This window comes from Indicator indicator, chromosome 31, assembly GCF_027791375.1.
Source record: "Indicator indicator isolate 239-I01 chromosome 31, UM_Iind_1.1, whole genome shotgun sequence".
In the NCBI taxonomy this organism is placed as follows: domain Eukaryota; kingdom Metazoa; phylum Chordata; class Aves; order Piciformes; family Indicatoridae; genus Indicator; species Indicator indicator.
The window spans coordinates 12,311,101-12,333,597 of NC_072040.1; the positions used below are offsets into that span (position 1 = coordinate 12,311,101).

The 22,497-nt window shown below is 49.5% G+C and overlaps 1 protein-coding gene across 1 annotated transcript in view; it reads left to right on the forward strand.

Annotated features, from left to right (window-relative positions):
- Window positions 1–22,497, forward strand: part of MIB1 (MIB E3 ubiquitin protein ligase 1) — a 91,181-nt gene that overhangs the window by 66,347 nt on the left and 2,337 nt on the right. Inside the window, exons 13-20 of the mRNA XM_054394587.1 lie at window positions 2,738–2,870; window positions 3,358–3,444; window positions 6,388–6,549; window positions 11,501–11,682; window positions 13,718–13,910; window positions 15,425–15,503; window positions 18,125–18,238; window positions 18,962–19,062. Of these exons, the coding sequence (XP_054250562.1) occupies window positions 2,738–2,870; window positions 3,358–3,444; window positions 6,388–6,549; window positions 11,501–11,682; window positions 13,718–13,910; window positions 15,425–15,503; window positions 18,125–18,238; window positions 18,962–19,062 (1,051 nt within the window). The remainder of the gene's footprint in view (window positions 1–2,737; window positions 2,871–3,357; window positions 3,445–6,387; window positions 6,550–11,500; window positions 11,683–13,717; window positions 13,911–15,424; window positions 15,504–18,124; window positions 18,239–18,961; window positions 19,063–22,497) is intronic.

Sequence of the window (22,497 nt, forward strand, 5' to 3'; positions counted from 1 at the left end):
AAGCTTTGGTACCTTCACTAAATTATGTCTTTGTTTTGGAAATTCTTGCCGTAAGTGATTCCCTGAAGGAGTCAGTGGTGGTGGTTTGGGTTTTTTCCAGGTGTTGCAGTCTGTTTTCCTAGCACCTGATAGAGCTGTTGCAGGCATTGAGACTAGAAGCTGAGCCATGGTTCACAGGGAGCAGTGGACAATCTGTTAAGTGTTGGCTTGCTTTGTGTTACAAGTTATTTGGACTGTGAGGAAGTGAGAAGCTTAGTCCTGCCAGGAAACAAAAATTCCAGAGAGGTTGAGAGTGGTATCTTACTTAACTTGTGTACCTCAAGAAAGTTGTGATTATGATGGACTGATAAAACACATGGACTGGGGAGGCTCTGGGGAGACCTAATCAACACCTTCCAGTACCTGAAGGGGGCCTGCAGTGACAGGATGAGGGGCAATGGTTTGAAATGAGACAATAGCAGATTCAGGTTGAATGCTAGGAACAGGTTCTGCACTATGAGGGTGCAAGAACACTGGAACAGGTTGCTCAGGTTGGTGGTTGAGGTCCCATCCCTGGATATATTCAAGGTGAGACTCAACAGGGCTCTGGGCAGCCTGATCTAGTGGAGGATGTCCCTGCTGACTGCAGAGGGGGTTGGACTGGATGACCTTTGGAGGTCACTTCCACCTGGATGATTCAGTGATTCTATGATTGCAGGATGCACCTGGTTCCTGGCCAAGTGCCTATGTCCACTCTGCAGAGGACAAACCTCAGGAGCAGCCTGGCTGTGGATGCTCCTCATGGCAGTTGCTCATGGGCCTCCTGTGTGATCTTGCAGCCTGAAGATGCAGTTGCTTAGTTGTGGTTCCTTCAGACTCTCAACCTAGGGAACAAAGTGACTGTTGTGCTGCAGCACAACATTGGTGCATTGGATAGGAAACTGCTGTTGTGTACTCAGTGCAGTACCAGGAGAAGTGGAGATGCTGAAGAAGTCAGGGTCTGTTAGGACAGCAGTGCATAGGGAGGAGGGCACTCTGACTGCTACAGCAGGCTGCCTCATGGGCTTGCTCCTGTGCTTTTCAGGGGGACTCAGTGGGGTGAACTATGCACAAAACAACAGCTTCTGCTTTGTTTGTTTGGTAGGAAGCCCTTTGGCTTACTTCAAAAGAGAGCTCAGGGGTGAACAGAAGCGCTGTGGGGTTGGTGTTCAAGATCATTGGGATGGGTTAGGAGCTCAGTCATCACTTGACAGTGCAACCATCTCACTACTGCTTGTAGAGGATATTTGTAAGGAAAAACTGAGAGGCTGCCTGGCTGAGGGTGTTTGTGAGGCTCACTTGGTGAGGGTGTTTGGGAGGCTACCTAGATGCCAGCAGGTGGCTAATGAAGAACTGTTTGGTTCAGTTACAGCCTCTGCCTCGCATGGCGTTCTGTGGCCAAGTGGTTCCACTCCTCCTAGCTGGTGTCACTTGGGTTTTAGAGTTAGAATTTTGTGCAGAAGCTCCAGTTTAGCCTGCAAATGGCATGCAGCAGGGAAGGATCAGCTGACAGAAGAGGTTTAGTGGCACCAGTTTAAAGCAGTTTCTGGTTTTCTGTTTGAGGAACCTTGGGTAAGGGAGCTGCCTATGCTGTAAGGATGAGACAATAAGGGAATGAAGTTTGGTCCCTTCCCTATTCCAGAAACTAAGTGAACTTCACAGAAGTATTTCTGAGGGATACAAGGTTGAGCAACTTCTCAAGCTTTGTTCTGTTAATACCCTGAGTACTGCAGCCTTTAGTGGTTTTCAGTTTGCTTTAACACTCCAGTGATTGAGTTGTTTCTCCTCACTCTTTAATTTGAGGTGTCAGAATAAATCCCTTTCCTTTGGGGGGCATCTTGGTAAGCAAGCAGATCCAGAAATGGGTTGACACTGCCATGGTATGTTCTACTCAGCCACTATCTGTTATGCAAATATACCATTGATGTTCACTTTCCAGCTTCAGCAGTTATTTTATCTGTGCCCAAGAAGCCTTACTCCAGTTTTATCTCAGAAATTCAAGTCAGAACTGTTACAGCCCATGGCATCATTTATAAAGTGGTGGTTTAAAAGAAAGGTAAGGTAGTGGAGCTTGCTCATGAAACAATGAAGTCAAGGATGCTGTAAGGATTTTAAGAGAGAAAATTCCATTGTCTGTGTTTCAGAATTTCTGTGCATTTTTATTTTTTAAGATACTTTCTATTGCTAGATAACCTGAAAAACCATGGAAAACCCACACTCTGCTTTGGGTGCTGTATGGTTTGTTTGGATGCTTTAACTCTGTGATAGGCCAAGGGGCAATGGATGGAAACTCCAGCACAGGAGGTTCCACCTCACCATGAGGAGGAACTTCTTCACTGTGAGGGTCCCAGAGCCCTGGAGCAGGCTGCCTAGAGAGGTTGTGGAGTCTCCTTCTCTGGAGACTTTCATGCCCCATCTGGATGTGTTCCTGTGCTAGATTCTGTGGTCCTGCCCTGGCAGTGGGGTTGGACTCCCTGATCTCCAGATCTTCCAACCCCTAATGTCTGTGATGCTGTGAACTAGAGGGAACTGAACATGATGTGCTCTGGAAGTCTTGTTGCAGCTTTTCAGCCTCTTTGTCTCCTTGAAAAATAACTGATGTTATTTTAGCTACTGCTGCTCTGTAGCTGTGAGAATTAAAATTGTCCTCTGTTGTCCTGTGGCCATGTCACAAATTCTTGCTGGGTGCACTGATGCCATCTCCTCACGTTTGTTTCAGTGCCATGCGTGTGCTGTTGTCCAAGTTACCACGACCCTGGATTGTGGATGAGAAAAAAGATGATGGTTACACTGCCTTGCACTTGGCAGCTCTTAATAATCATGTGGAAGTGGCTGAACTTCTGGTACATCAGGTAGGACTCTTCTCCCAGGAGGGTTTTAATGTCACACTTGAGTTAACCACCAGATGTGAAAGTGGTTTGCTCCTTTTTGCCTGAAATTGCAGTGCAGAAGCAATGGAGCAGGGAAGAACATGTGGAGAGCTCTAGAGGTCACAGTGAAGCAGGGAAGAACATGTGGAGAGCTCTAGAGGTCACAGTGAAGCAGGGAAGAACATGTGGAGAGCTCTAGAGGTCACAGTGAAGCAGGGAAGAACATGTGGAGAGCTCTAGAGGTCAGATGTGGCTCTTGAGAGTGTTGCAGTGGCCTCGTGGTGCAGAGGAGCTGAACTGAACCTGGCTGGATTCAGCAGATCAACATCTGTACAGTGAATATTAAAGGATTTAATCACTTCTGCTCTCAAATCTCCAAACCTGGAATCATACTAAGGTTGTAATCAGTGCCTTGCCTGGAGGTCAGTTGCTGGGATGGTGATGCTGTCAATGCTTGAATGTCTTGCAGGGCAATGCCAACCTGGACATCCAGAACGTCAACCAGCAGACTGCTCTGCACCTCGCTGTCGAGCGCCAGCACACCCAGATTGTCAGGGTAAGGAGCCTGGGGCTGATGGAGTATGGCTCCAGCTGGCTGTAGGCTGCTGAGTCATGGATCCTTCATGAACATTATCAGGATATTGCCGTTAAATATTAGTCTGATTAACTGTGGTCAGTTTAGAAAGCTGCCAGCGTGCCCAGCAGGTCTCTCTGCAGCAGGAAGGAGAGCTCAGGAGTGCTCCTGGTTTGTGTACCTTATGGCTTGCTCTATGCAGGTGCCAGTTCCAGCCTCCCTCCTTGCTGAGTAAGGGAGACTGTGCTCCTCTGCTGCTTGTCTGAGTCCTGTGGGCTGTAATGGGACCTTCAAACAGCATTTTTGATGCCTCTTGCTGTATGAGTAATTCTTGCTCATCACTTTTGCAAGTTGCAGCTAGCTGAGGCATCTTGTCACAGGTTTAACCAAGTGTGTGCTTGCCCTGCCCTCAGCTCGAGAGAGCTGTCAGCAGTGACAGAAGCACCTTGCTGGTGAAGGCACAGGAAGGAGGAGCCTGGCACATCTTGCTTCCCCTGGCCCATGTGCCAGACTGTCCATACAGGACCTGTGTGACTTAGTCTTTGGCTTGCCAGTGTGGGCTGTTGAGGCTGAGAGGGCATCACTGCTGTAGGAGATGGTCACTAGCAGTAAAGACATCAACCTGGCCCTGGCCCTCTGCATAAATGATTTAAATTTGTCTTTCATAGAATCATAGAATTGTTTGGGTTGGGAAAGCTCTCCAAGATCATCCAGTCCAACCAGCAACCCATCACCACCATGGCCACTGTACCATGGCCCCAAGTGCCATGGCCACACATTCCTTGAACACCTCCAGGGATGGGGACTCAACCACCTCCCTGGGCAGCCTCTTCCAATCCCTGACCACTCCTGCAGCAAAGACATTTTTCCTCATCTCCAACCTAACCCTCTGCTGGCACAATTTCAGGCCATTGCCTCTCCTTCTATCACTTGATCCTAGGAAGAAGAGCCCAACCTCCACCTCACTGCAACCTCTTTTCAGGGAGCTGTAGAGAGCAATGAGGTCTCCCTCAGCCTCCTCTTCTCCAGACTGAACACCCCCAGCTCCCTCAGCTGCTCCTCACCCATCATCTTACATTAAAAACTGTCTCTGAATCAGACCTAGAGAGAACTGTGCCCCCTGCACAGACCTGTATCTGTGTTCTGTTCAGTGTTAGTTTGCTGCAAAGCTTCCACATCTCCAGGGGCTGATGGATGTGGTCCCATTACAGTGGAACACATGACAGGCCCTTGTGTCTGGCACTGCTTGCTACCCAAGGAATGGGTTCCTAGAGTTAGTGTCACTTGCAGGCTCTTGGGCAGCTCTGTTTGGTGAGCTCCTGGACCCTTGTGGAGCTGCCTTGGTCCCTGGGCATGCAGAACTGGGATGTGCTTTATCCCTGGGTGGTGAAGTGGATGACCCTGCAGAGTATCGATGCTTCAGAGCTGGATTCAGCTTGAGAAGTCCTAAAATAACTCCTGCAGCCATGCAAAGAACATGTTGGCTCTCTCTTTGAAAATTCATTCCTGCTGGGTACCTTCCAGAGCTGGGTTGTACCCTCAGGCATTTGTGGAATAGTGGTCAAAGGTAGCAGGGTTCTTTTCAAAGCCTTGCTGCCCTGACAAAGGCTGAGGGTTTGCTTTGCTCTTTTACCTTTGCTTTAAAGTTCCATGGTAGCCAAGGGTTCCAGGCTGCTCTGAAAAGAGTTGCTTTATAGGTTTTCATCCAGGAGAAACTCTTAAGCAGCAAAAAGCTAGTGGCAGGCACAAGGTAGGAGTATGAGAAAGCAAAATAGGGCCAGAGCAAGTCCCTTCAGAACGTAAGAAGTTAGAGGGAGACTGTTGCAACTCTTAGCTGGTTTTCTGGGGTTCACTTGTAGAAGAGAAGTTTGGGGAAAGTGGTAAGCTGCAGTCAGTTCCAGGCAGGTATTTCCTTGAAAATTCAGTTCTGAATTGCTTTTAAGCTATTTTCCTTTTAGCCTTTCTAGAGTCTGAGGTTCTTTGGTTTCAGGAGGCTGAGACCCTTGCAAGCAGGCAGCTTCTGAGGAGGGAGAGAGCCCTTTGCATGTTTCTAGGCTGTGCCTTTTGCCTCTGCTGCTAATCCAAATTTTACAGAGTAGCAAAAGCTCAAAACTGAAGTTAATTTCAGCTGCCCTCTACCTGTCTTCAGGTCTCTGAATAGTCCTTTTTAGGGGTAGTTGTATTTATCAGCATATGTGGATTTGGTTGATTAACAGTGTATCTGAGAAAGTTCTGGGAGGCCTTCATGCAAAGGCAGCCTGGAGAGGAGGGGATGGGAGGGCTGTGCAGCCTTGTGCCTGCTGTCATGTTATGGAACCTGGAATCTGTGGCTAAAATTAGCCTTAAAGACCACTCTTACAGTTTGCTACTTTCTGAGAGAGTATTTAACAGTGTCTTTGGGTTCTGTCTTCTGCTGAAGAAAGCTAAACCCAAGTAGATGCTTCAACACTTTGCTGATGGGAGGATACTGAAAAAGAAGTTGTAAAGGTTAGAATGGGGATGTCAAAGTGGTGAGTTTTGAGGTCATGGAAACCTAATAGCAAAGGACATATCAATATCTAGAGTTCTGTCCCTGCTGTACTGCTGCAGTGTGTGACAGTGTTTGTAGGCCAGCTTGGAAGAATTCAAGGGTTTGGGCAGTAGAAAGAGTTCTCTGAAACAGCATTTCTTGTAGTGCTGCCTCAGAGCACAAAAAGCTTTGGACTTCTGCTGAAATAAGCTTGATTGTTGTAAGAAATCCACATTTCACTTGAGGGGTGAGCTCCAGGCATGGAAAACAGAAAAACTCAGCTGTGAATTGTTGCAAGGTAAGAGAAGAGCTCTTTGAGACTTCCTAGAGCATCATAACCATGGTTTCCTGAGCTTGGTTTTGACAGGAACACAGAGGTTTTGGTGGGTTTTAAACTGTGTTGTCTCTCTTTCCAGCTGCTAGTCCGTGCAGGTGCCAAACTGGACATTCAGGATAAGGATGGAGACACTCCCCTTCATGAAGCCCTCAGGCACCACACCCTCTCACAGCTCCGCCAGCTCCAAGACATGCAAGATGTGGGCAAGGTAGATACTACTTGGGAGCCATCAAAGAACACAGTAAATAAAATGCATTTATTTATTCCTTTTTTTTTTTTTCTCCTGTCCATTTGTCTCTTTATTTGTCTGCTTTGTCTGATTCTGTACTGTTGAACTGGGGCTTGGCAGCCTGAGCTTGCTGGGGTTGGGTGCAGATGGTTCTGTGTGAAACTGCAGTGCAGGCAGAGGCTGCAGTGTCTGGTGTGGCTTCTCACAGGTCAAGTGAACCAGGAGTATGAAGTGGAGTTCCTCAGGGATCTGTCCTGGGTCCATCTCTGTCAGCAACATGGCCAGTGGGTTGAGGCACCCTCAGCAGGTTTGCTGATGACACTAAACTGTGTGGTGCTGGACCCAATGGAGGGCAGGGATGTCCTCCAGAAGGATCTTGACAGGCTTTAGAAATGGCCAGTGCCAACTGTATGAGGGTCAACAAGTCACAGGGCAAGGGCCTGCATCTGGGTCAGGCCAGTGCCAGGCACAAATCCAGGCTTGGTGCAGAGTGGGTTGAGAGCAGCTCTGAAGAGCAAGCTTTGTGGGTATTGGGTGCTGAGCAGCTCCCCAGAAACCAGCAGTGCCCTCCTGTAGCCCAGCAGGCAGCTGTGTGCTGGGCTGCAGCCAGAGGAGGTTGGGCAGCAGGGCAGGAGAGGGGATTCTGCCCCTTGGCTCTGCTCTGCTCAGACCTCACCTCCAATACTGCCTCCACTTCTGGTGTCCCCAGCATGAGAAGGGCACAGAGCTGCTGGAGAAAGTGCAGAGGAGGCCACAAAGATGATCCAAGGGCTGGAGCAGCTCTGCTGTGAGCACAGGCTGAGGGAGCTGGGGGTGTTCAGCCTGGAGAAGAGAAGGCTGCAGGGGGACCTTAGAGCTGTCTGCCAGTACCTGAAGGGATCCTGCAGGAAGGCTGCAGAGGGATCTTCCCTGAGGGTGTCTGGAGACAGGCCAAGGGGCAATGGTTTGAAGCTGAGGCAGAGCAGGGTTAGAGTGGAGCTGAGGAAGAAGTTCTTCAGCAGGAGGGTGGTGAGACTCTGGCACAGGCTGCCCAGGGAGGCTGTAGATGCCTCCTCCCTGGGGGTGTTCAAGGCCAGGCTGGATGAGGCCCTGAACAAGTCTAGTTGAGAGGCTTCTCTGCCCATGGCAGGGGGTTGGAGTAGATGATGTCTAAAGTTCCTTCCAACCTGAGCCATTCTATGATTCCAAAATATTTCTGCAAATCATTCTTGTGCAGTGAAGATCTGTGGCTGCCAGAAATCAAGAGTGGCTTTTAGGCAAGAGAAATAAAGCAGTGTTCCAGTACAGAATAAGACTACAGCTCTCCTCTGTGGCTTGGCATCCTGCATGTCTTCCTAGCTTGAGTTGTTCAGCTGCTTCTCTAACCTTCTGACAGTTGATTCTGCTTCAGCTTCCTGTGGTTATTGTCCTCTATCCTTCTGACAGAGTTCATTTCACAAATTGTGCTGTAGTGAAGAGATAGTCCACGAGCCTCCCTGTAATAAAGGTCTGACTGACTGAGAAAAGAAATGATTGCTGTGCAAAGCCCGTGGGCAAAGGTGAGATTGATAGTTCTGCTGGTAGACAAAGAAGAAAAAATTCTGGAGTGATTTTTCTGTTTTGAATATTCAAGATGCAGAAGCTAACAGTGGATCAGATTTGCTGCCTCATTAGTTACTGATGTCATCATATTTTTTCCAATTTTAACTGTAAGTGGAAAGATTCTTGCGTTTCATTCAAAAAACCCCAAACCAAAACCCAGAACACCACGTTTATTAAAAAGCCTTTGTTCAAAAGAGGACTCCCAGTGTAGGACAGATGTGCTTCATCTCACTGAAATACATTGGGGTGAGCTTGGAGAAGAGGTGGAAAGATGTGAGGAAAGGCTTTTGGCCTTTCAGGTGAGAGGAGCAAAGCAATTACAGTTCAGATGTTTGCATGATCTGAAATGGACTCTGGCAGAGGTGGCCAAAACTTTTTTTCTGTGCATGTCTTTAATTGTGAAACAAGAGCTGGGAGATGACCACTGCTGTGATCCTGCACTGCATCAGGAAGTGTCTCTGTTGCCCTTCTTGTTCGTGAATGAAACTGAAGTTACTGTGAGGAGTTTTTAACACAAGAAATGTTTTTGCCTTTTTAAATTCCAGTTTTAGTGGATTTTGTGTCAAAGAATCATTGAAGGGTTTGGGTTGGAAGGGACCTCCAAAGGTCATCCAGTCCAACCCCCCCTGCACTCAGAAGGGACATCCTTCACTCAATTAGGTTGCTCAGAGCCCTGTCAGACCTGACCATGGCCTCTAACCCTGTCCCCAGGTGCCATGGCCACAGGTTTCTGGAGCACCTCCAGGGATGGGGACTCCACCACCTCCCTGGGCAGCCTGTGCCAATCCCTCACCACTGTTGCAGCAAAGACATTTTTCCTCATCTCCAACCTAAGCCTCCCCTGGCGCAATTCCAGGCCATTTCCTCTCATTCCATCACCTAAGACTAGGGAGCAGAGCCCAACCCCCACCTCACTGCATCCTCCTCTCAGGGAGCTGTAGAGAGCAATGAGGTCTCCCCTCAGCTGCCTTTGGATCCTTCAGACTATGTGACCCCAGCTCCCTCAGCTGCTCTTCCCCAGCCCTGTTCTCCAGACCCTTCCCCAGCTTTGTTGCCCTTCTTTGGGATGTGCTCCAGCCCCTCAATATCCTCCTTGGAGTGAGGACCCAAAACTGATCCCAGCACTCAAGGTGTGGCCTCCCCAGTGCTGAGTACAGAAGGAGAATCCCTGCCCTGCTCCTGCTGCCCACACCGTTGCTGATCCAGTTGCTTTCTTCCAGATGCAGTGTTCTTGGCCTCAACAAATGTGTTATTGCCCAGGCTCACTTAGTCTGAGTTATTTCACTGTAGGTATCTTTCAGCCCCTTGGAATGTTTTCAAGATCCAAAAAGATGGCACTGCCTAAGCCTTAACCCAGAAGAGAAGCTCTGGTGGCAGGCAGCCAGGTGTTTGCAGCTTCAAAGGTAGCTCAGCACTGCTTAGGTGCTGTGCTGCTGCCTTCCAGGGCTGGCAGCCTCCCAGGAAAGCATTCTGCAGCTATGCCAGGCCCTGAGACCTGCTGGAGGGTTCTGTGCATGGCTGTGGCTCTGGTGGTTCTTTCACCCTGTGCCCAAAGTGCTGCAGACTGGCAGAGAAGCAGGTGTCTGCAGAGGTGCAGAGGCGTTCCAGGACTCAGGATTTTCTGCAGTAACATTTGTGACTGCAGCTGGAGGAGCCAGGCCTGGTGCAGTGTAGGGCCATGCCAAGAGGCCTGTGTTTGATTTTCCTCTTGGGGACACAATAGCTGGATTCCTTCAGGGTTCCTTCAGGAACAGCACTGAAAACTCCTTGAATTAGAACTGTTACAGCTGTGCCAAAGACCTTCCTCTGATTGTTGTGTCCAGTCCTGGGCTCCCAGTTCAAGAAGGACAGGGATATACTGGAGAGTGACCAAGGGAGGCTACAAGGATGCTGAAGGGACTGGAACATCTGTGTGATAAGGAAAGGCTGACAGCCCTGGGGCTGTTTATTCTGGAGAGGAGAAGGATGAGAGGGATCTGATCAATGTCTATCAATATCTGAGGGCTGGGGGTCAAGAAGGGGCCAGGCTCTGTTCAGTGGTGTCCTGTGATAGACAAGGAGCAATGGACGCAAACTGGAACCCAGGAAGTTCCACCTCAACATGAGGAAAAAATTCTTTACTGTGAGGGTGCTGGAGCCCTGGAGCAGGCTGCCCAGAGAGGTTGTGGAGTCTCCTTCCCTGGAGACTTTCAAGACCCACCTGGATGTGTTCTGTGTGACCTGCCCTGGGTCATCCTGCTGTGGCAGGGGGTTGGACTCAATGATCTCCAGAGGTCCCTTCCAGCCCCTACCATTCTGTGATTCTATGATTACAGTCTAGTGTGGTTTGCTGAGGGTTTCTAAGTGGTGCCAGCAGTTTCATCATCTATGTAGTCTCCTTACACATTTTATCTAATCAAACTTTAATACAAGATGATGGCCCAGAGTGCTCTAGAGCAGGTGACTCCTCCTTCCTGGCCAGTGCCTACTCTTCTTTCTTCTGGCTGGCCCTGGGCCTGGTGCACAGGAGGTACAGAAATGCAGAGAGAGCTGTAGGAGGGCAAAGGAACACTGCAGGGTTAGGACAGGCATGTGAGTTGAAACCTCTCCATGCTGAGAAGGCAACTGAAATCAGGACTTTCTCCAGCAGGCTCTGTACTCACTGGGCTGAGAAGCAAGCATGCATTCATCTGCCTGCCCAGTCACGTTGGCAGTCCCAGGGTGGCACTGGTAGCATTTTGTCTGCACCTGGCACTTGCAGTCTACTTCCACTGTATTCTGAAATATACCCAGTGGGACTTTGCCCTCTACAGTGCTTGTGTAGAAGGACAACCACTTGGGAGTGGGTCTAAATGTGCCAGAGGTCGAATGCTTCAACAGCTGAACCACTCCTGGCTGTACTTTAGTTTGTTAGAGGAAAGTTGAGTATAGCTGATTTGTAGTCAGTTTGCAATGATAGGATGAGAGGGAATGGATTCAAGCTTGAGAAGGGAAGATTGAGACTGGAGATGAGGAAGAAATTCTTTGCAGTGAGGGTGGTGAGACACTGGCACAGGTTGCCCAGAGAGGCTGTGGCTGCCTCCTCCCTGGAGGTGTTCAAAGCCAGGCTGGATGAGGGCTTGAGCAGCCTTGGGCTGGTGGGAGGTGTCCCTGCCCATGGCAGGGGGTGGGAACTGGATGATCATGGAGGTCCCTTCCAAGCCAAAGCATTCTATGAATCTATGAAAATTAAGCAGCCATCATTGCTTTGATTCTGGCTCCTGAGATGCTTCCTTGGGCTCACAGACTGACACATGGCTGCGTGTGTATGTGCATGTGTGCATGGCAAGCAGCTTTCCTCCAGCCAGCCTGCTCCTGCCTGCTCAGAGTGTCTCAGGTTGCTTACCTGTCTGTTTTCTTCCAGCTCATAATGGGCCTGGGCACGCAGGGAGCAGAGAAGAAGAGCGCAGCCTCCATCGCCTGCTTCCTGGCGGCCAACGGAGCCGACCTCAGCATTCGCAATAAGAAGGGGCAGTCCCCCCTGGACCTCTGCCCTGATCCCAGTCTCTGCAAAGCACTGGCCAAGTGTCACAAAGAAAAAGTCAGGTTTGTATACTGCTGAAATCCCCTGGGTCCAGATCTCTGCTGTGTGTGGAGCACTGCCCTGCTGAGCAGTGGTGGTAAGGGGCAAGCTGCTGCTTGCCTTCCAGTTCGCATTTTTTGTTTTCTGTGGTGCTCTGACTGCTATGTACAAAGATCTTAGATGAAACTTAGGCAAGGCTTAGAACACATTCCTGTGTGCTGATGGGGGGAGGAGAATGGGAAGGTGGCAGTGTGCGTGTGAAGGATGTTTGAGTTGGATCATGCAGTCCAACCATCAAGCCAGCACCACCATGGGCACTAAAACATGGCCCCAGGTGCCATGGCCACAGGTTTCTTCAACACCTCAAGGACAGGGACTCCACCACCTCCCTGGGCAGCCTCTTCCAATCCCTGACCACTCCTCCAGCAAAGACATTTTCCTCATCTCCAACCTAACCCTCCCCAGGCACAATTCCAGGCCATTTCCTCTCCTTTTATCACTTGAGACTAGGGAGCAGAGCCCAACCCCCTTCTCACTGCAGCCTCCTCTCAGGGAGCTGTAGAGAGCAATGAGGTCTCCCTCAGCCTCCTCTTCTCCACACTAACCACCCCCAGCTCCCTCAGCTGCTCCTCCCCAGCCCTCTTCTCCAGACCCTTCCCCAGCTTGGTTGCCCTGCTCTGCACCCACTCCAGCTTGTGTGTCTCAATGGGCAGCAGCTCACTGACCATCTCCTCTTGGACTGTGGGGGGTTCAATTCTGCTCCCCATCTTCCAGCTCAGGGGTCTGGGTACCCAGTGGGCAACTGCTCTTACTACTAACGACTGAGGCAAAGAAAGTACTGAGTCTCTCAGCCTTTTCCTCATCCTTGACCCGGGTGTTCCCCTCTGCATCCAACAAAGATTCTCCTCAGTCCTCCTTGTGCTGCTAATGTATTTGTGGAAGGATTTCCTGCCCTCCAACAGCTGAAGCCAAAGTAATTTCCAGCTGGGTGTTGGCCCTTAGAATTTTCTTCCTGCATTGTGGCAGTTCAGCCCACCCCAGCAGAGAGGGTGGGGATTCCTGGAATAAAAACTGAGCACTGTGACAGGTTGCCCAGGGAGGTTGTAAAGCCTCTGTCCATGCAGGTGTTGAAGACTGGAATGGGCAAAGTGACCTGGTGTGAATTCAGTGCTGGTGCTGCTCTGGGCAGGTGACCTGAGGACCTGCCAACCTGAGTGATGTGGTGATGTGTGAAGAGGAGCTGGGGGGAGCTCTGCTGGCTCAGCAGCACTTCTCTAGGGATCATGATGCCAGTGAAGTGTGCATGCAGAATCTGAAGTTTCAGCTTCCTTGTCCTAGCTGTGTCTTGGTGGCTTGCATGAGTTCCATCCTTCATTCCTAGATGGAAATCAAACCTCTCCTTTCCAGGTGTCAGGAATCAGGACTGGTTTGGGTGATGCTGCTCTTCTGTGCCAAGTGCTTACTTTCTCCAAAGCCTTTCTGTCTGTGTCTGTCTTGGCCTTACCCCTGTGTGGCTGTGCTTCTCTTCCCACCCTTTATGGGCCTGGGAGGGCTGTGTGCAGGAGCTGCTGTGGGTGTGCAGGAGCTGCTGTGGGTGTGCAGGAACTGCTGTGGGTGTGCAGGAGCTGCTGTGGGTGTGCAGGAACTGCTGTGGGTGTGCAGGAACTCTCTGGATGTGCTCAACAAGTGCTCCCTCTGCTGGGTCAGGTCCTGGCTGCCCTGGCTGGCAGCTCAGGGCTGCTTTCAGGAGCTGTCATCTGCTGTGTGCTGGAGCTGGGCTCACAGTTCAGGGCTTGAGCTGTGCAGCTCTGAATCTCCAGGGTATGCCTCTGCCCATGAAGTAAACTCTTGGCAGGAGGGGGAAGGGGTTTTGACATTCCTGAGATGCTGCTTGGCTTTGTGGGCCTGTGCCTGTCCCATGTCTGGTGGGAGGCTGTGCCTCTGGGGACAGTGCAGCTGGGCTTCCCTGCTGCTGCAGACACACAGCCACATGATGAGCACTGAAAGGAAGAACTGAAAGCCCTTCCCAGAGAGTCTGACTGCAAGGTCCCTCCACAGTGGGCAGGTTGGTTCCCGAAGTCCATCCATGATCAACAACGATTCTGAGACCCTGGAAGAATGCATGGTGTGCTCAGACATGAAGAGGGACACCCTCTTTGGCCCATGTGGACACATTGCCACCTGCTCTCTCTGCTCACCACGGGTCAAGAAGTGCCTCATCTGCAAAGAACAAGTTCAGTCTAGGACAAAGGTAAAAACTTCCAAAGTTTATTGGTCCTTTATCTGTTTTTAATGGAAAAGTGAAAACAAAAAAGAGGCCAAGGAGAAGTGTAGCCTACTTTAAGCAGCATTTTTCCTTGCAGGTCTCTCAGTGGGTAGAATAAATTTGTTATTGCAATGCTGTCCTGTCCCAACATTGTAGCTGACACTTCTCTGCTTGCCTGAACTCCTGTGATACCTGCCCCTTGTTGTCTCTCCACCTTGCAATGCCTTTATTGTTCATGCCTCAAGAGTTTCTCCTACAGTCACCTGAGGATGCTTTCTTTACATGGGTTGGGGATTTTTTTCTTCTCTGGTGTTTTTTTTCCCATGTTAAGATAAATTGCTGCTTTTCCATCTGCTGGCCACACTGCTTTGGATCCAGCACAGGCTGCCATTGGCCTTCTGGGCTGAAAATGCCCATTCCTGGCTCATGTCCAGCTTCTCACCCATCAGCAGCCCCAAGTCAGTGAAAGGGTTCTGCTAGTGGCTGATTCAGGAGCAGCAAATAAGGCTTCTGCTTCCACTTGCCCATCTCCAGAAGGTAATCTATGGAAATCAGTTTCCCCAGCTGAAAGCTGACCTTGGGGGTAGCCTCCTTTGCTGTCTTCTGCTAAACTAGACTGAGAGGATGGATCTGTCAAATGCTTCTCTTAGATTCTTCTGTATAAAAACTTAGAGTAATGTTTGAAAGGCTGAGAAATCAGGGGACTTGGACAGCACTTGTGTAAGGTGGCAGAGGTTGTCCAGGCCAGAATGTGGCCGCACTTTGTTCTATAGAGTTTGTTACATTAAAGGGCTTGAGAAGCCCTAACCAAGACTATTAAAGCAGAATAAGCCTCTTGTAAGTGAATCTCATAGAATAGTTTTGGTTAGGAGAGAACTTTCAAGGTCATTCAGTCCACCCCCCCTGGAGAATCAACAGGGACAACTGCAACTAGAGCAAGGTTGCTCAGAGGCCCAAACAACCTGGCCTGGAATGCTTCCAGGGATGGGGCATCTCCCACCTCTGTGGGCAGCCTGGGACGGGGTTGTAACACTCTCCTTCTCTCTCTGAATTTCCCTCTTTTAGTATACTTCCATCACCCCTTGTCCTGTCACAACAGGCCCTGCTAAAAAGCCTGTCCCCATCTTTCTTACCAGCCCCTTTAAGCAGTGAAAGGCCACCAGAAGGTTGCCCTGAAGCCTTCTCTTCTCTAAGCTGAACAGCCCCAGTTTGAGCATAGATGGTGGAAAAAAGGAGCAAAGAATAAAGCAAAATAAGTATCTGCTCTCTTAGGTGCTTCTCAGTGCCTGCCAGTGAGCTGGGCACATAAATACTGCAGATAGCTATTCTTGGAGGTCAGTGTGGTAATTAATGTGCTAAATTAGTTAAATTAACACTAAATTAACAGTAGATGGAGTTTTTTTTCAGTCCAGAGGCCTTACCAAAGAGAGTATAAAAGCAAATCAATGTATAGAGAATGAGACAAAACTTTTCTCCTGTGTGCTTACTGTCCTTTACAGATTGAGGAGTGTGTGGTATGCTCAGACAAGAAGGCAGCAGTGCTCTTCCAGCCTTGTGGTCACATGTGTGCCTGTGAAAGTGAGTAAACCACCAGCTTCTGCTGGAAGTGATCTTCAGAGAGGACATTTTCAATCAGATTGCTGAAAGCTGCTTAACCCTGACCTATGGTCAGAATTTTGGCATGATGTGCTGGAGGGCATGCTGCAGATGTTCCAGACTGCAGACAGCATCTGCTCTTCCATCTGAGTTATTTAGCTGTCAGCAGGCATGCTCAGCTTAGAGAAGCCTGCTGAACATCAGTAAAACTTCTGAAGTCATTAGAGCTCAATTTATTGCCTTGTTGTAACTCTGGGGGGCATTCAGATGGGCACAGTGGAGTTTTAAAAGAATATTGTAAATGAAGACTTCATATTCTGCATTACTGACCTACAGATCGGCACAAGGGCTATGATTTGCCCTGAAAGACTCAGCGTGTATTTGCAGAGAGCACACCAGGGTTCACCACCCTAACCCTAACCAGAGAGCACACCAGGGGTCACTAAGCCTATCCCTAACCAGAGAGAACACCCAGGGGTCACTTAAGTCTAACCAGAGAGCACACCAGGGGTCACCACCCTAACCCTAACCAGAGAGCGCACCATGGTTACCACCCTAACCCTAACCAGAGAGCTCACCATGGTTACCACCCTAACCCTAACCAGAGAGCACACCAGGGGTCACTAAGCCTAACCAGAGAGCACACCAGGGGTCACCACCCTAACTCTAACCAGAGAGTACACCAGGGGTCACTAAGCCTAACCAGAGAGCACACCAGGGGTCACCACCCTAACCCTAACCAGAGAGCACGCCAGGGGTCACTAAGCCTAACCAGAGAGCACACCAGGGGTCACTACCCTAACCCTAACCAGAGAGCATACCAGGGGTCACTACCCTAACCCTAACCAGAGAGCACACCAGGGGTCACTAAGCCTATCCAGAGAGAACACCCAGGGGTCACTAAGCCTAACGAGAGAGAACACCCAGGGTCACCAATCCTAACCAGAGAGATCACCAAGGTTCACTACCCTGAACCCTAAGCAGGGTTCACTCTGGTTTGTCTCCTGTAGCAAGCAAAGCCATAGGAGATCTCCAGGATGCTCTTGGTGTTGAGGCTGTGTGAGTGAGGACGCAGTCAGGAGCTTGGCAGCAGCCATTGCAGGGCCTTGGTGAGGGCCTAGGGAAGGACAGGCCTTGTTGCTGAGGGCTCCATAGAGGGCAGGTACTCAGCCCCATGAGGAACTGCTGGGCCTCACTAAAGAAGGCTGAGTTCTTCCTGTGCTCTTGCTGGGAGATGTGATCCTGAATCAGTGACTTTGCAGTTCTCCTGGTCTGGCCTCTTTCACTGTCTGCAGCTGAGGGATGATGAGAGAAGCCTTTTTGTGATTGGTTTCCCAGGGAGAGGACTGCAAGAGACTTGCTTAGTGAAGGATTTCAGCTGTGCAGCCCACATTGCCCAGTCTGAGATGTAGCAGGAACAGCAAAAGCTTTAACAAATGCAGATCATTTTTTTCTCCAGATTATTTTCTGGACATCTTGTTTGTGTAGTTCAGAGGAACCACTTTCTTGATTCACTGTCACCCTCAGCACTCATGAGGCACAGTCATTTGCCTGTGGTAGAGGAATGACAGCCTCCTGTCTAGGATCATGCCCAAAGACAGAGGTTTGCTCTTTGCAGGGTAAGGAACCACACCTCATTGCCCCTGCAGCATGAGCACAGTAAGGGAAAGGAAAAGCAAGGACTCAAGACATTCTGAGAGGGTCTGAGCTCAGATGTGTGTGGCTTTACTTCTTTAACTTAGGTAGTTCTTGTGGAATAGATTTCCATCTGGAGAAAGATGCGTGAAAGACATTGAAAGGAGATAAACTGCAGCAGTTTACTTGGAGTCCCAAGCAGGCTTTGTTGTAGGTATGATGGGCAGGGAGTGCTGTGGAGAGGAACTCCAGTGGTTGGTTGTGTTACAAGCATCCATCATGGCTTTGCTGTGTGGTTACTGCGAACAAATAACTGCATGGGTAGGAAAGCAGAAAAGGGACCTGCCAGGATTCAGAGCTGTCCCAGGGCAAAAGGTCAGGCAAGATCTTTTACCCCTTCCCCAGGAGTAAAATAATAAATGCTTCACACTGGGTTGGAAGTTTTAAATGTGAATTCTATTTACAAATATATACAAAAGGCACTCAGGTACCAGGAAGACATTCACAGATTGAGCTCAGTTCTTCACCTGGGCCTATCAGGCCAGAACCTTCCAGAGCCTTCCAGAAACCTCCACCCCCCTCAGCCTCAGCAGCCCAAGAGCAGCCCAACTGCACCCCCCAGACCCAGGCCCTGTGGTGGAGCTGGAAACTCACTGCCAGCCAAGGCCAGGAGAAAGCCTCTCCCCCACACACCATAAAGATAACAGCACAGGGCTGAGATGGAGAGGAGAGAGAAAAAGAGAGAGAGAGAGAAAGAAAGAAAGAAAAAAAGATCTTTGTTTGTGCACTGCCTTAAGTAGAGAGATACAGGGAAACAGAAGAGAATTACAGATTACTGTATCCTGGGACCAACTGCCTGTCCCCCTGGGACTCTCTATCATCTGGAAGACTTTTCTTTGTGGTTGTACGAATTAACTCTTGGTCTCCCTTAACCTGCCACAAGAGCTGATTGAGTTCTCTGCCCTCAGACTGTGCAAGCCTGATGAAGAAGTGTGTGCAGTGCCGGGCGGTGGTGGAGCGCAGAGTGCCTTTCATTATGTGCTGCGGAGGGAAAGGTACAGAAGATACCACTGATGATATTTGTGAGTGACTCCAAACACAATACTCTTCATGTTCCCTCACCAGCATCCTCTTCTTCTAAGTGACCTGACTCTTTCCTTTCCTCTTTGAAGAGAAGTTTAACCAGAGCAGTGTCAGGCCAGAATATGTCACGGAATCATGGAATGCTTTGGTTGGAAGGGATCATCCAACCTCCGTGCCATGGCCAGGAACACCTTCCACTAGCTCAGCTTGCTCAAGGCCCCATGCAGCCTGGCCTTGAACACCTCCAGCACATTCATTTGAAATGCTTCTTCCAGCAGCAACCTCCCAGATCAGCCAGTTACAGGGCTGCTCACCTGAGCTCCTTCAGATATTGAACAAACTGCTTCAAGACACCTGTGCAGTTCTGCACACCAAACAGAGCTGGCTGGGAGGTCTTTGCAGTGTGAAAGGGTTTTGCTTTATTGTTTGCATGTGCAAAAAACTTGATTTCAGGCAAGAAAGGACTCTCAGAACGTTAACAACTGACAGGCACTTTGAGCATCAGCACTGAGGAAATACTTGCCAGAGAAGCTGTGCCACTGAACTCAAAGAAGTTCCTTATGAATCAAGCTGCAGTGATGGCCCAGAGAACTTAATTAGATTAGCAAGTATCTTTGATTAACATGATTTCAGTAATGAAACATTGTAGCTAGGACCCTGAGAGTGATGGTTCCTGATTCATTGTATTGCTGCATCACCAGGGGTCTTTGTTTTCTCTGCAGCAAGTGGGAACATTCCAGTTTTGCAGAAGGACAAAGACAACACCAATGTCAATGCAGATGTACAGAAGCTGCAGCAACAGTTGCAAGACATCAAAGAACAGGTAAAAAAGTGCTGGATAAAAATGTGACCACTAGAAGAATTTAAAAATCCAACACATCTGCTGTTAGTTAAAACAAAAGGACAGTTTGGTGCTTCAGTGCTTACACTTTAGTTAAATAACCAATGTTCTGTGTGTGTGTTGTGGAGTGTGTGTCTGCTTTGTACAGGGTTAAAATAAAATAAAATAAAGTTTCCCCATGAGAACAGTCAGAGATTGGAGTCATCTCCCAAGGGCAGCAGTGGAGTCCCCTCCATGGCACAGTTGGAAGGCTTGGCTTGGCAGGGTGCTGGGCCAGCTCATTTCAGCTCTGCTGTCACCTAGAAAGGTTGGAGCAGAGGGTCCTTGGGGTCCCTTCCAACCTGGCACTCTGGGATTCTGTGATAAAGACCAAGTGGCCATGTTTGATAAGCTATTAGAGCATCTATTGGATTATCTATTGGTTGTCTATTAGAACATCTATTGGATTATCTGTTGGTAATCTCTTAGAGCATCTCTGTTGGTGTGACAGAAAAAGGCTGCCCTGCCCAGGCAGCTGGCCTGAGGGTACCTGCACAGCAGAAGCTTGGTTGCTCTTCTCTGGACCTGCTCCAGCCTTCAATGTCCTTCTTGGAGTGTGAGGCCCAGAACTGAACCCAGCACTCAAGCTGTGGCCTCCCCAGTGTCCAGCACAGGAGGACAATCCCTGCCCTGCTCCTGCTGGCCACACTATTGCTGATCCAGACCAGGCTGCTGGTGCCCTTCTTGCCCACCTGGGCACTCCCTGGCTCACCTTCAGCTGCTGTCACCCAGCATCCCCAGGTCCTTCTCTGCTGGGCAGTTTCCATGCACTCTGCCCCCAGCCTGGAGCATTCCTGGGGTTGTGAGCCAGGTGCAGGACCCAGCACTTGGCCTTGCTGAACCTCACACAACTGACCTCAGCCATGGATCCATCCTGGCCAGGTCCCTCTGCAGAGCCTTCCCACTCCCACCCAATTTAGTGTCACCTGCAAACTTACTGAGAGTGCACTCTTACTCTCCTAGAACCCTGACAATGTCATTTTAGTCTTCGCCATGTATCACTCAATTGGCAGAGCTTTCCATGGGTGCAGGGAAGAGAGTTCTTACAGCATTACTTGCCTTCTCCTCTTGCTGTGATGCCAGCATCACATCTAGTCCTGGCAGAACAGCTGTTCATTTGTGTGAAAGCCCAGACTGAAGTGTTCAGATAGCAGCTTTAGGAACCATCTCTCTTAATGCCTTAAATTTGGGAGCTGCTCTGCTGTCAGATTTTAATCTCAGTGACCTGCCTGTGAAGAGCTGTTTCTGTCATGGGGAGATGTGGCCAGTGATAGAAACTCCAGGAGCCAATTCCAGGCAGATCCCTCTGTCATTTCTGTCTGTACAAGAACATGCAGGTTCAAAATTGTCATGTGAAAAATGCTTGTCTGCCTTGCTGGTAGGAGCTGGACTTTCTAGAGACCTCTGACTTCTTACAGCCCAGGGGGGCTGGAATCAATGATCTCTGGAGGTCCCTCCCAACCTGTAACATTCTGTGATTCTGCTTTACTTTATAACAGGGAATAAAAAAAAATAAGGTTACTGCTCTGGCTTTGAATATTCTGTATGGAAAAAAATGCAGGCGAATGCTTGCATGCAAGAATCTATATCCTCCAAATATCTTCTCTTTCTCATTATTTTAGGAGCTAATAAAAGCCTGCAGCTCTGTTTGGGTGTGCAGATATGTCTGGGGTGTGAAAGGTACAGTTTGGTACAGTTTTCCTTCTGGGTTAGACATGAGCTCAGTTTGTTCAATTTTCCTTAGGTGCTCTTTTATTCTGTCCAATTTTGTCTTACCTTTGGGATTTGCTAGCCCAAGCTGTCTAGTATCAGAAGGTTATACTGGGGAGAATACTTACGTGTGTCACTGCCATAGAATGAAATGAATGGCTCAGGTTAGAGAATGCCTCAGAGATCATCTGCTCCAACCCCCTGCCATGGGCAGGGACACCTCTCAACTAGACTCAGCTGCTCCAGGCCTCATCCAGCCTGGCCTTGAACACCCCCAGGCTCAGGGCAGCCACAGCCTCCCTGGGCAGCCTGTGCCAGAGTCTCTCCACCCTCCTACTGAAGAGCTTCTTCCTCAGCTCCCCTCTAACCCTGCTCTGCCTCAGCTTCAAACCATTCCCCCTTGGCCTGTCTCTAGGCACCCTCATGGAAAGTCCCTCTGCAGCCTTCCTGCAGGATCCCTTCAGGTACTGGCAGGCAGCTCTAAGGTCCCCCTGGAGTCTTCTCCAGGCTGCACACCCCCAGCTCCCTCAGCCTATCCTCACAGCAGAGCTGCTCCAGCCCTTGGATCATCTTTGTGGCCTCCTCTGGCCTTACTCCAGAGTACATGTAAGCTGGTGGTCAAGTGCTGAATGCCTCTTGAAAGCTGGATAAAACTCCATTGATTTGGGCTTGCATCCCACTGGGAAATGAAGAACCAGTCACGAAAATCTTTGTGTGAGTAGAATTGCACAGCAAAGAGCAAGTTTGGCTGTTCCTGCCAGCTGAACCCTCCTGCTGTATGCAGTAGCTTCAACATAAAAACAGTCTGATACTGGGGAGTGAAACAGCTGAGTGGTTTTATACACTCTGCATTTGTCCCAGGCAGGAGCCATGGGGCAGGCTGCTAACCCTGGATGCAATTGCAGAGCAGAGCAGTGAAAATGTTGAGGTTTCTGTACTTCACTTCAAGTCATCCAAAGGAGTGGCTTTAGTTCTGTGCTACTGCTGAGGCACCTGGGGGTGTTCTCATTTTCCAATGTTGGTGTGGCATTTGGGGAGAAATGAGAGACCAGGAGACAATTCAGGAATTCTGGGGTTATATTTAGGCACAAAAGCAAACAACTAAGCTAAAAACCCCACACTAAAGGTGAGAAGTTTATTTCTCCAAAGATAGGATCTGGGTGTGCTTTGTCAGTCCTTTGTCACATCATGGCAGCACTTGTCCCAGGGCAAGTGTCTGCTGTGACTGGCAGTAGCTGTTTCATTGACATTTGAAGACTGTAGGTGACTGGAGGAGGAATGTTCTCCTTGTGCTGCTGGGATGTGAAGGTGATGAGTTGGTGTGAATGGAAGAACAGGCAGGACTGACTGATGGACAGACAGAACAGAACAGGAGCAGGCACCTTCCGTGATCATCTAGACCAAGGCAGCTGACTGATGCCTCAGGCATGTCCACAGCTTACAGCATGGTATTGAGGGCACTGCTCAGATGCCCCAGGAGCAGAGCACTGACCACCTCTCTAGGTAGCCTGTCCCAGTGTCTGACCACCCTCTTGCTTCCTGATGCCCAGTGTGAACCTTCCTGCTGCAGTTTGGAACCATTGCCACATGTTCTGTCACTGGGTACCAGGGAGAAGAGCTCAGCACCTCCCTGCTGCAGGTGTTTGGTTTGGGAGTGTTTTGTTACAG